The sequence below is a fragment of the Larimichthys crocea genome, chromosome XI (assembly GCF_000972845.2).
Source record: "Larimichthys crocea isolate SSNF chromosome XI, L_crocea_2.0, whole genome shotgun sequence".
NCBI lineage: Eukaryota > Metazoa > Chordata > Actinopteri > Sciaenidae > Larimichthys > Larimichthys crocea.
In genome coordinates this window covers 5,655,775-5,669,815 of record NC_040021.1, presented here as the reverse complement: position 1 = coordinate 5,669,815, position 14,041 = coordinate 5,655,775, and the positions used below count along the sequence as shown (strand labels likewise).

The following is a 14,041-nucleotide window of genomic DNA, read 5'->3' as shown; positions in this document are numbered from 1 at the left end:
ACTATCATCCCCTGCTATGATTCACAACCACAGATAGTACAGACTTAATGAAAATTACAGTTGCTCGGCTGAACGTCAGCAGACATTGTATTGTATCGTAAAATGAGATAAACTCAGTTAATCTGGAAAACATCCAGTGACAATAAACTGAGCCTGATCAGATTCTGTCTTCTTTTTTCTAGTTGGAAACAAAAGCTAATGACAGCCCAGAGTTTATTCATATGCAAGAGTGATTCATGTTGAAGCAGAGACCTGTCGATAATCTAGTGAAAATTCACTTTGTAAATAAAGCTGACAGGCAGAAAAGTGAATAAATAAAGGTGTAAAAACGTGTGCATTGTTGCGAGTGTATGCCGTACCTTGCAGCTACACTTTCCAGTTCGGTCTGCGCAGGCACACACTTGTCTCTCCAGGTCGCAGGTCTGGCTGTCCGATCCTGAGATGCTACACTCGCACTGGGTGCACTGTGGGGAGAAACGTGGAGGCAGACGACGCCAAGCTTCGGTTATCGACAATATAACAGGCTGCAGAGAGGAGCTAGCAGAGTGTGTCCTGGCTTTATGCTTCACCAAACCATTAAACTTGAAAATGAAAATGTTGCCATTATTCTCTCACTCCCACATCAGCGGAAATATGACTGAAGTTCAGACAAACAAAGTTGTCCAGTTTTTGACTGTTCTGAACTGAGTTCCAAAAAGACCTTGAATTTTCACTGACTTCACACACAGGAGAGCTGTTTTTTTATTCTGTTTCCAAACCATTTCTCTACCTTGAAACTTCACAATCAAGCAAAAAAAATTAAATAGGATATTTGATTGTGATTGTACGAACGTTCGCTTTGAAGTCTAATTAAAAGAAAACCTGCTGCCTTCAAACTGAGAAGACAAATCAAACTGACGGCCTTGGAAAATTCAAGGGTAAATAATGTCACTACTCTGAGTTATTCCAGTTTCCTGTAGTCTTTATCTGGCAGATTTATTATTTATATTTTATGTACGCCATGTTATTCATCTACTCATTACAAGTGAGGAACCTCAGTTTACAGATATAAATATATATATATGTAAGCTGTTCTTGCATGCAGATTTAAAGAAAACCACTGGTGTGATGACACGATTAGGCTTCTATCACTCAGGCAGGGGACGCATCCTTTTATGAAGTCTTTTTATGCTTTATAAAATCCACAATAACAGCATTCTCATGTCTATGAAAGTCTCTCTCCCTTGTCCTAGTAGAGTCACACAGACTCTAAACCACCCGATCATCAAATCCCCTCAGAGATTCTCTCCGGTGCCTCCTCTCTTATCGCAATCACAATAAAAAGCACACTTTACGACAATAATAGTAATATTAGCGGCGTTGATATGGATCATTCACCTGGGGAAAGTCTCTGTATCCAATCTGGCATTCATTGCATTTCTCTCCTCTGAAGGAGTCTCGGCAGAAGCAGCAGCCGGTGTTGACGTTGCACTGCTGGGTCACTGAGCCGATCACGCTGCAGCCACACTCCTGCAAACACAGACATGAAGACGGAGGTTACGCTTGTTGCCGTTATTGGTCTAAATGCTTTATTGAGACGAGCAGGAGCTGGTTTCAGCTTCCAAGCTGCAGAATGGAACATATTTGTTATTGTAAGTGTGATTCAATAAAGAGCCAACAACAGTCTTTCACCATTTATGTGTTGATTGTCAGTAATATTTTATTTCTTGATGTTTGTTTTTGGAGTTGAAAATGGCTTTTTTTTTGCAGGGTTTCCAACCTTGTCTTTATCTCAGTGTGCAGGATTTAGTGGTGGAGTTGCCTCACTGTTACCTTCCTAGAAAGAGAAACTACGGTAGCTGGACAAGGTGAAAAATGCAACAGGCCTCATCTCCATTCAGTGTTCGGTCGGCTAATGTAGAAACATGGCAATTCAACACTGCGGACTCCATCTGTAGGTATAAAACGCTCATCCTGAGGTAACAAAAACAGCCGATTATACGCTAAAGAAACATATTATATTCAGTTTCTTCCATTTTCTGTAAATAGCGCCCCCCTGAATCTTACACACCTTTTATAAATGAAACATTTCACACTGAAGATGTGTGTATCTATTTTGCTCGGGTCTAGTTTGTTACCTGTTCGGTTGCACTTCACTAACTGCTCTGTCCTGTGTTGTACCTCTCTGCTTTGCTGTGTTTTACTTTGGTACATTTCGTTGGTTTGGTACCACTTCCCCCTGATGTACTCCTCTGGCTCAATCCGTTGTTAAACTGAGACATACAGTACTTTCATGTTCACGCCTCTAATTGCTAATAGTCTACTGCTTCTTCTAATAGTTTACTGTTATTGCTGCCTCGCGGCTCCTTTGGTGAGACGGTTTCGGTGCGAGACAATTGCTTTTTTAAACACTTTGAACAAAGTCGTGTTACGAAAGAGAGAAGGAGAGTGGATGGGGATGATAGTCACAGAAATAAAAAGGTGATAAAGAGGAGGGAATACAAAGAGAAGGCTGTGCAAACAGAGATAATAAAAGAACGTATGGGTGGAAACAGAAGGAGCACACAGAAACGAACGAAGAGAGGACGAGACAGTGAGAGCAGGTGAAAAGAAGCTATAAAAGAAAATCAGACGTGAAAACTGTGACTAAAACTTAAATACTGCTGATTTTATGGTTTGTGTTTACTTTGCAATAACAAATTACAGTAGGCACAGGTGCAGTAAGCTTTTGTTTTCAATTATTATTATGTTTTCATTAGAGTATAATCACCTGAAAATAGGAATGATGTATTTGTTACCTTAGAATGAGACAGAATGGACAAACTAACACTGACTGTGGACATGGTTTTTATTTCTCCATCACACTAGGAATAAGAGGGTGAGGGTGAACAGCACCTGCATCGCTGCTACTAAGTCCTCTGAAACGCCAAGTACACTACTAAAGAGTCATTCTTGTGTAATTGCTTTATTCTGTGGTGTACCTTGCATCCGGTGACGATATCATGGCCCCAGTGGTTGGGAGCACAGCGGTCGCACCTCTCGCCGATGGTGTTTGGAGGACAGATACACTGTCCTGTGTTGGCGTCGCAGTTATTCCCCACATGACTGCACTGACAGGCTGTAGGAGAAGGAAGAAAGTATGTTTTACATTTATTTTTTTAATAAACACAAACTTACAAACTGATTATTTCTTTTCAAGAACTCAACGGTGACAGTTTTGCTTTCATAGTATGACATTCTGTCTAGCAGCTCAAACAATGTCTGAGGACATGAAAGCTTAAACCAGAGGGGAAACGTCACGGTAACGGTGTGTACTATTTAGACTGTTGTGAACTTCTAAAAGAGAGAAACATCATCTTTATCATGCCGTTATTCAGCACCTTCCACAGAAGTAAAAGAGAAATGGTTATTAGATTGATAATGAGGTTAACGTTATCTGCATACTGAATTATGTGGACTCAGTTCACCTCCTGGGCACTGCCGAGGTGCCCTTGAGCAAGGCACCGAACCCCCCAACTGCTTTCTGGGCGCTTTTCAGGGGGGCTGCCCATCACTCCACCATCTCTCTCCACATTTGCATGTCTATACCCTTGTACCTTTTACTGCACATGTGTGTCTGGGTTAAAATGCATGTCAAAATAAAATAGAGTGAAAAAAGAATAAAGTATATTTTCTTCTTCTTCTGCATGCGATAATACATTTAAACAGAGCAGCTTCAGTTATGGTGATTTATTGAGTTACTGTGTAAAGACTGAGTTATTTATTGAAACACCCATAAACCCATTTGTATCATGTATTTAAATTTATTCACAACCAATTAACTTACTCCATCAGTGCCATCTCCGAGAAAACACAATTGCGAGTGCTGTGGTACTTCTCTTTCTCGCTAAGTGCACTGGTTGAACTGAAATGTTAATGCTCAATAAAGGTCACCTGTACAGGAGAGTTGTTAATATTTTAACTGATTTTATGACGAGCGAGTGACTGATTCATTCATGTTATTACAGTTATGTTAGTAAATATTTTCTTCCTCATCTGTTACTCATGGGACATTTTAGAAACCACGTTTGCCCACGGCCTGACTCACACTCGTATTCTGACTCCCCTGCAGTAAATCCCCTGGAACATGAAACACAACCTGACCGCTGCACTGTGGTAGTGATCTTAAGATGAATCAAAGCAAATAATTCCCAGTCTTATCTGGTCTTTCTGCCTCATGACTGGGCTTCTTGGCTAACGTGTTACTGTTCTCTTCTTGGCTGTCAATAGTGGTTAGCGTCAATAATATATTGCATAAGGTAGATATAGCTATAAAAGCTATTCATGGTTGTGCTTGGGGTGCGTGGATGCTTAATCCTGTTTTTGGGCAGTGCAAGTTTGCTGTACCTGCTGTATGGGTTGCCAAGTTGTAAAGGATGTGATTTTATAATTTCAACAAATTGGTCTGGCATAGAAATTTAAAAATGACAAAGTATTTCAGATGATGTAAGACGCCCTCAGTTCTTGCAGCTAATTGCTTTGAGATGGACATTTTCAGTTTCACCACTGATACATCTTTTTTGTCACTTAGCAATAATAACTACTACTACTCTGAAGTGATCTGACTATTAAAAGCTCGCATTAGTCTAAGATAGGAGTTGTATGTTGAAGTAACCTCTGCTCAAAGTTTATGAACATTACCCACCACGAGCTACTGCTCGTACCAGACAAAGTAAGCCTGTTGCAGCAATCTCTGAGTATATTTGCAACTTCAGGGTGCAACTTTCCATTTGTAAGAGCAACAACAATGTGCCATTCATGCTTTCAAAAGGACGAAATCTCACTGCAATCTACGACAAAAGCAGTGATGATCAATATCTAGTGCAAAGTGTATTAGTGAGCGATTCAAAATGACCCCGGATGTCCACGCGTCAATAATTCCCTTTATCACCGGCAGATTTGAATTTGAATGGAAACTACGGGAGAACAATACTTTCAGTACAACCTACTACTGCTTTTCATAGAAACTATGTGTAATTTCTTTGTTCACACGTTTACAAAAGCAACTTTATCTCTATCCAATAAATCATGTACACACACACACATGGCTGCTATCGGAGGAATAGTTTTTAGTAATACTGTGGAAATTATATCAGCTGGAACATTCGTCATTCTACAGCGCTGATGATGATGATAAAGGGAAATGTAAAAAGAAAGATTAACACTAAATCAATGGAATTCTATAAACAAACAAAATCATTTGCATGCAACAGGCAGTCGGACACTAAAACACAGATTCCCCTAAAAATGAGACTAAATTTGATTGAATTCTTTTAAATGATCACTTTAAACATTCTTCACATATGGTTATTATCAGCTGTTTTGTTTGTTCACCAGCAAAAATGAATAATACATATTTTAGCTCCATAATTTATTGGTCATATTAATATTATTCTGTGTGTTCATATCAATCAGGAGCTAGTTTCTCTTGGCAACACTTCATCTTCCAGTCATCTTGCAGACACAGTAGTTGGTCTTGATTTTCTAATTTAACCATACTTTATTACTTTCCTCCTTCAATCTTTCATTTGTTCCTTCTGTCATCTGAATATATGTATGTGCATATACTGTATGGACGGGTGCTTTGTTTGATGTAGCTCCAGCTTTTGCCAAGATGCATGTACATTACACTATTTATAAAATAGATTATAATGTCATATTTGATCATCAGTGATTTGTGCAGAATAGATATAAACTCTCCATGTGACACTGGGAGGAATACCTCCACTGACAAACTGTATTCATGAATATGAAGCAGCACTCCAATGATGTTTTTTAGCTTTGTGAGTAAAAAAAAAAACTGCCTCCCTGTCCATGCTTACGTGTGCAGCCGCCTTCCTGGAAGTTGAAGAACCCCCGTGAGCACCGGTCACATTTTGGTCCGGTGACGCCCGGCTGACACCGACACTGACCGTTTTCATCACAGTCGAACGACTTGGAGCCAAACGAGTTACAGTGACACGGGACACACCCTCCAACTGTGGCAATGCCGTGAGTCTGCGGCTGAAGAAGAGACACAGGCGAGACAAGGACAAAGGGGTTGTAATACGGTGTTTGTGAGTAGGTCGGTGGAATCGGGGTCAAACACACTCAAGCAAGTCAGAAACAAGGAGACTGTAATGACACGGAATGCAAGACTTGCTCCACTTGATTCTGGGTTAAAGAGACAGCAGGAAAGATGAGGAATAATTATTTTCTTCTTCTTTTTAAAATGTATTTGGACGCTAAATAAAAACTGATTATGTGAGAATGTCTCCTTGTTGCTGCTTAGGAAAATAAAACAGAGTGCATGTCGGTTCATCAGACTGGACCCAGACATTCACAAACTGCCCCTTGAGACAAAATACGCCAGCCAAGAGAATTTTAACAAATCTTCAGAAATGTTGCCAGATAAAATAAATCTGAATAAAGTGCAGCACAGCAAAAAAATTAACAAATATAAATCAGCTTCCTGAATGTAGAATGTGGCACCATGATTTGCCTGGAGAAAAAAAAAAAACAGCAACCAAAATGTTCATTGATTGCTCAATGAGTCAACACAGCAACAGCCATGTTAGTAAAACCCTCACAAAGAACACACACGCACAAACTTCAGACCTCAAACCATCACGCCCATAATCACAAAGTCTGTGATGCGTGATGAGATGTTAAAAGTGTTATAAACCTGTAACACAAACATCTATACGTCCACGTACAACAGACCCATGCTACTTAAAACACACCACTGTCAATCACATGCAGTGTGTGTTACCCCTGTCTTAGGCCTGTACGCCCCCCTGGCACAACCCCCCGTGCGGGTCGACCCTCCCCATCTCTGCTGCACCGCCTCCATGGATATGCGCTCCACCGGCCTCCGTGTTTCCCGCCTCTCGTAACCCTGGCGACGCAAGTCACAGCGTCGGCCCACGAAACCGGGGCGACAGATGCAGCGGCCCTCGACGTCACAGCGTTGAGAAATAGAGCCGTGAGGGCTGCAGCGACAGGGCATACACTCCTGACGCTCAGCATCCCACCAGCAGTTAGGCTGCACCAATCACAGCGCACAGGGAGCAGAAGGGGGTACAGTACAGACAGGGGACCAATGAGAATGAATGAGCAGGGAGAATAAAAGCAACAATCTGAAAGTACAAGAGCTGAAAAAGTAAGTAGTAGTTATACTGGCAATGAAACTGGGGATGACCTTTATACGACAAATATTAAGAGCTTACATTTTAAACATTTGAATGGAAATTTCAATACACTTCTACAAACGAGAACTATTCATGTGTGGCTTTACCTATGACAGGGACATTGTGAAATATACAGAGCAGCATTCTGCCAGATAATAAAGAGTTACAAGGACATGGAGGGCTCTAAATTTCTTTTTTATATCATGTGTAGTGAAACAGTAAGAGTGTAAATATAATATCAATAAGGTGCAAATCCAAAATGTAAAAACAGTAAAGGTGATTCTTGGTGAGGTTCATATAGATATGTATGAAAAGTGTCATGAAGTTATCTACTGTATGTGCAACATTAAATCTGAAGTTTGAAGGAACATAAATCAACTTTCAGGTGCCCACCACATCTGATGAGAAATATAAAGTGTAAATACGAAACCAATGGGAGTCCATATGATTGGAAGAACGAGAAGAACGGTAGGATTAGTGCCACAAATGGTATAGTAGTGTGTCTGTATATGTAAAAAGGCAACACGAGAATGGAGCCGACACATATTGGAAATGACTGTAAAGATTATTGGCAGATCTGTCGAAACACTTACCATGCACTCGTCGCACTGTCGTCCAACCACATTTTCTCTGCACTGGCACTCTCCAGTGTCCTTATTGCAGACCTCAGATACAGAGCCATTAGTATGGCACTGACAGGCTGCAAGAGAGTAGGAGTAGGAGGAGGAGGAGGAGAGGAGAGGAGAGGAGAGGAGAGGAGAGGAGATCAGTTAACATTTGCTGATGGAGTTATTTCTACATGGGTACGTATAATAACAAATATTGGTTTAACAATAACACAAGTTGGTGACTGTGTTTACGTCACACTACGGTAGACTGGATAAGAGCTCAGCTCCAGCTTAAGGTCTTCCTCAGGATTAGCTGTTGATATGCGCTTTAATATCCTGCCGACTGCACTTTAGAGAAAATCTTCTCATCCCCAAATAGATTCTTCAGTCTAGTGGGCTGACTTAGTTTTGCCAGATTATATTTTGGGTATAAAAAAAAAAGAAGTGTGATTTTAAATGACAAAGCAAGGCTGAAACAACATCGCAACATTTTCATTTATCTGTGAATGTAGCGTTGAAGCGTTTGAGCTGATGAAAATCTACAAGCAAAACGCAGCTAGTGTGTCCTCCATCCAGACAAAGCTGCACTCACCGGGAATGAGTCAACCTCTTCAATTCAGCCAAACTTTTAGTTTAGGGTGAACACAAAAGTAATACAATTGTAATGCAATACAATATAGTTAAGCTCCTGGTGCATGCGGTGGGCGAACTACTGTCAACAAGAAAGGGAACTGTGGTGATTCATTTTAAAGCTTTACCATATTCTGGGACCTTGCATCTCGCTCTCATTTCTGACCATCTCTCTATTAAACAGCCCTATAATACACTAAAACTGCAAAAGAAGATCTGTCTCACTCTACATTTCTCTGGCATTGAAAATGATTGCATAACATTCAGTTCTCGGCCTTTGTCATGTGTGTGCAGTTCTATATGCTTCCTTACAGAAACATATCGAAACCTATTCCCATGTGTGACCTTTCAAATCTCTCTCCGTCTGAGATACTTTGCATAACTTCAACATTACTCAACTTTATGTCATTAAAACCTACAAGGAAAAAAAAAAAACACACCCCCACACACACACGCCAATCAAGCCATTAGATATACAATTAAAAGCCTGTACCATCGCAGCTCCCATCTGGTGGGTAGGCTGTCAGAAGCACACACGCGTACGCACAAACATACACGTAAAAAACACATACACCTTTCTGAAGAAATTAGTAGTACACGTCACATGGACGCACGCGCGCGTACTGCCTTGTTTTGCCTCCTGCCATCACTACTGTTAGATGAAGAAGAGACAGAAGAACAGACATGAGTGTGGGACGGGATAGTGGGAGAAAGAGAGAGAGGTACAACAGATGTCCACACACAGAGAAACATACATTGATTTCTACTTCACACACAAATGCAGAGAGGCACGCATTCCCTCCCACACACACACACACACACACACACACACACAGATGCACACGTCTGATTAAACATACAAGAAAACATGCACATATACGTCCGACTCTGTTTCACACACTCCCTCTCTCTCACACACACACACACACACACACACACACACACACACACACAGTCTCTCACCCCCTAGCTTCACCCTTCGGGGACCATCTGGACTCCGTTCTGTCGGTTGCTACAATGCGAGCCTTGTTGTGGGATAAAATGTTGCTTTGTGTCGTGGGATTATTTATTTATTTATTTTCAGTTTCTAGCCTTGATGGTGGAAATAACTATTTTTCCCATCAGTCTGTCATGTAAACAAACTGCACGAGTAGCTATTGTGCATCTATTCTATATCATTAGCGCTACAGTGGTGCCTTAGCAAACCCATCCAGGTGTTACACGAGGTGCAAGGTTCTTTTATTTATCTACAGGTCGAAGCTGAAGAACAAGATCAAAGTTGTAGACAAAAAAATAATAAGTAATAAATATAAACTGTGCATGATCAAGGTAAACAACTTGCTCCCTGTCCAGAGGGAAAATGAGAGAGCTCAAATGTATTAAAACATCAATTATCTTTTAATATAAGTTTCCAGTGTGTTTTTCTGTTCATTGTTTGATGTAATCAGAAATGTATTAGAACTAAGTTATGTTGCATTAAATGCTCTGTTTGGAAAAGACCCTAAGATATCTTTAAATGGATGCTTGATGTGGTGTCCTACTGTTGTTTGTTACAGTTACAGTCTTGTAGTTGTTTTACAAATGTTGCTCTCCATATCCTGACCAGAGATTACAGATGTGACGGTACAGTTAAGAAACAGCACACTGTCCCAGTCAAAAATAATAATTAAGATAAAGGATAAAAGCAACAGCATGTGGACAAATCCAAAGCTTGACAGGCCTGCCGTTAGCCTAGTTATGGTTGCCAGGCAATGACAGGACGATCTCCGTTGAGTGGACGGGGTTAAAAAGAAGTCAAGTCGTTCAGTGTTTTGTCCTTTACGTCAGACCATGTAAAATATAAAAAATGTGTATTTAAAAGTGGCATCTGCTCACATGCAGGGCGTGTGCTTTACATGTAAAAAATACAAACATATTTCATTCACCGTCAGCGATGATGTTAAAAGCTGATGGTTTTTTAAGGTTGAGTGCTAAAAGAATCTAAGATATAAGAAGCAGGTTGTACTGATTCAGTTTATGATTCTTTATGACTGTAATGCTACATTTATCTGGGCTTGGGCTCAAATTAAAACAGTTTGTTTTAGTCTTTTGGGGGGGGGGGGGGGGGGGGGCTATCAGTCCCATAAAAAGCCAGAAGCTCAGCACAGAGGACTGTGGCAGACAGTCCATTAAGAGTGGTAAAATTAGAATCGTGAGATCCCCAAAGAGTTTATTGATCTGCTGTTTGAAGCATCTATGAAACATTCATTAAGTGTCAGACACACAGGAAGCATAATTACATATTGAATTACTACACACACTTTGTTCCAGCCACTGGACAAATGTGTGACAGTCCAATCCACATATCTTTTCCTCAACTTGTAAACGACTTTTCCCCCGTGTGAGAAATGGTCAGAGGAGTTAATTGTCTTGAATTTATTCCTCAAACAAATCGCTCTGTGGTCAAGTTTTGCTTGCAAAAATCAAACTATTCTCCATTTCCCTCCCGGCTGGGTAAAACTGAACCGCTATTAGGGGGTGGGGAGACACAAAATGGCTGCAGATGAGAACATGAAAAGAAAAAGTAAAGGATTTTTACAGTCTAATCGTGCACAAATGGACTCGGCCTGAACTCTCCTGCTCCACTCAATAAAATTCATTAAGGCTGGGAGCGATAGGGAGAGAGTGTGGCAGACTGACAGAGGCAGAGAAAGAGAGAGACTTGTGTTTTAATAATTCCTGGTGGTCATTTGTACAGGGATCAATAACAACCCCTCCGACTCCCAGATGCGAGCAGCCGATCAGCACTGTAGGAGAGCAATAGATCAGGCTGATTAATCAATAACCATTTAGCTGGGTGGAGAAGGGAAACAACTGCAGAACAATGAACTATCAAATACGCATTAATGCCGCCTGTCAGCCTGTCTACCCGCGTCTGTCTCTTCGTCGGCCTTGCCTGTCTGTCTCTCTGAGTGAGGTGTCTATCTGCTGAGCCGTCCTGCAGTTTCTTCGGCAGGTTTTGATGAAGACTTTCGCAAACAAGCGCCATCTGTACGCCTGCATCCTCTGCCATCTCTCTCTGTCTCTTTTCCCTCTTGTCCCTCTCTCGCGCCTGTCTTCTTTACAGGTATACTTTTTATTCTCACTCTTAAACACAGCTGGCAGTCAGTAGGCCGCTCCGACATCACACCTCCTACCAGCACAGCTGCTTGCCGATGTACAGTCACACACACACACACACACACACACACACACACACACACACTCCAGATGGTGTACTATCTACTAAATGTTTCAGCGAGAGGATTAAAGGTATCATTTAGCTCAAATTGAGTTTCATAGAGGAAATACTACTCTTCAGTGTATCGCCCCTGCTGAGACACTGAAGCTGCATATTGGCTTTTTTTTTTTTCATAATGATTTTTTTTGGAGAAGTGGATGATGTTTTTCCCTCTTGAAGTCTCTATGTGTAGAACTGGTTTTTAATCTGATTACGGCACCTTAAAGCCAGTCTGATGGCAGACTGTTCACAGACAATATCTGCTTCAATCAATATTTTGCTTTTAGAGTCCAACATGTTCAAATCTTAGAGGCTTGAAAGTCAGAAGGTTCATACAGTGTCTGAGCTGCCCCCTGATCAAACTCATTAATTATTTGATGTTGATGGATTTTAGGAATATATATCTGTTACGTTTTATGTCCTGTGTGTCAGTTTGACGTGCAAACATCTGGTGTAAATGTTGGCGGAGGCTCAAGACAGATGTTGTTCCTGTCATCCCAGCATAAGTAAAGGATCGGGGTCAGAGGGCGACCCTAAATGCTGATTAGAGTGACAATGGAGGAGGTCCAGAGAAATGTAAAGAGTTTCCAGATGTGGAGTTTGCCAAAACTATATTAAGGCTCCATCTTTCCAGGTTCAAGGAGATTGTCTGTGGTCTCCTCAGTCAACTGAAGATGTGTGTTGACTGACATGTATTAACATGTATTAATTGTTGTTAGTCGGTCGGTTACTCACGTTGGCAGTTTTTTGCTGTGATGGCGTCTCCATAGTAACCCTCAGCGCAACTGTCGCAAGCTCCGCCGCCATAACCTTGACGACAGCGCAGACACTGGCCTGTGATTGGATCACAGCTGCCAGGTACGGATAGGTCCAGGTTGCTGTGGCAATCGCAGGGCTGGCATGAGCCGCCTGGCACAGCGGGCTGGCCGTAGTATCCGTTGGAACATCTAGGAGGCAGCAGGGAGACGCAGACACATTGAGAATGACTGCAACAGCTTTGTGTCCTTATTCTACAAACACATGTTTAAGCTATCACCTGAAAGACGCTACAATTCAAGGATAATTCTACACAATGGGGGCCATTAAAATACATCAACAATAGATCCCCGTCCCATTTGGTATGCTTTCAAGCTGTAACATCAAGATGTCCTCCTCTTATTGTCATTCAGGGAATATAATTTCTGTTTGAGGCAATACTGCATCAGATCCTGAAAGAGCACGTAGTGCAATAATAATATCTCTTGAAAATACAGTTTTGTTCATGCACTAAATTACACCACAAAATGTTTGTTTTTGTTTTTTTCAGCTTTCAGGTCTGCAAGAAAATGTGCCGCGATTCACCTCGTCTTCTTTCTTTAAAATGACTCAAAGTGATTTCAGCAGGTAAATATTGACAAAATATCGTTTACCTCAGCTTCGATCTTGTATGACAAGAGCAGAACAATAAAAAAAAACTAATTACAGAACATCTCATAACGCAAGAACTGAAAACCAATATCCAATCACAAAATCAACAAGATAAATCCTTGGGAATTATCAACATTATTACTGCGTGTCTTTGACCAGTGAGACAGCATGGCTGAAGGTACCAATTAGCATGTCTAATAATTCACATTAAATATACACTCACATACACATAGATGTACGCACAAAGAGCTTGAGGGCAACAGAGCCAACCCAAACATCAGTGGATATGAAATAAGTTTATGAAATACAGATTTAAAGTCTTCAGGCAGTTTGTTCCAGGACAGGTTATTTACATTTACTGGATGCATTTTATTGAATATAGTCAAAAAACCTGAAGCAAGAAATATCCAAAAGCAAATAACAATAATCTTAAATCAATGCGATGAAGCAATATATATGTTTTTATCTCCGTTCATGCATATTTTATCTGTACAAATGTATGACTAATGTTTTTGTGGTGTCCTTGGAAGGCAAATGTTTTCAACAGAATTGGGATGGTAAATATATATTTTTTTATCCTTTCATTAGTAAAAAAAGAGACGTCCTCTTTGATCGCTGTCATTCATGGAAAAGAAAAGATTAAAAATGGTTGTTAACATTCTCTCACCAAGCAGGCAAGGACAAAGGTACCCAAATGTCACACCATTCAAAAGGTTTTTATTTCTCCTTTTCAGCTGCTTTCACTTGATTAATAATAAAAGGGAGTTCAGATGCTGCAAAATATATTAACCCGAGACTGCTGCGGCGTGTCAAAAGCCACTGAAACCAAATAAAAACAGGCCTAAGCTGAAATAAAAGCTCTACAGGCCGAAAAAGGGAACTGAGATGCAAGAGGGAGAGGAGAGGAGAGGAGAGGAGAGGAGAGGAGAGGAGAGAGAGGGAGAGGAGAG

The 14,041-nt window shown here is 40.9% G+C and overlaps 1 protein-coding gene across 8 annotated transcripts in view; it reads right to left on the bottom strand.

Annotated features, from left to right (window-relative positions):
- The window catches only part of lama2 (laminin, alpha 2), a 163,910-nt gene that overhangs the window by 60,084 nt on the left and 89,785 nt on the right, over window positions 1-14,041 (bottom strand). For 7 of the 8 annotated variants that reach the window (XM_019261645.2, XM_019261641.2, XM_019261643.2 and 4 more), the window contains exons 21-27: window positions 12,420-12,631; window positions 7,781-7,887; window positions 6,770-7,042; window positions 5,841-6,021; window positions 2,961-3,097; window positions 1,378-1,509; window positions 360-464 (exon numbers count right to left, since the gene is read on the bottom strand). In XM_019261645.2, the coding sequence (XP_019117190.2) occupies window positions 360-464; window positions 1,378-1,509; window positions 2,961-3,097; window positions 5,841-6,021; window positions 6,770-7,042; window positions 7,781-7,887; window positions 12,420-12,631 (1,147 nt within the window). The remainder of the gene's footprint in view (window positions 1-359; window positions 465-1,377; window positions 1,510-2,960; window positions 3,098-5,840; window positions 6,022-6,769; window positions 7,043-7,780; window positions 7,888-12,419; window positions 12,632-14,041) is intronic. The other variant, XM_019261648.2, reaches the window with a different exon arrangement.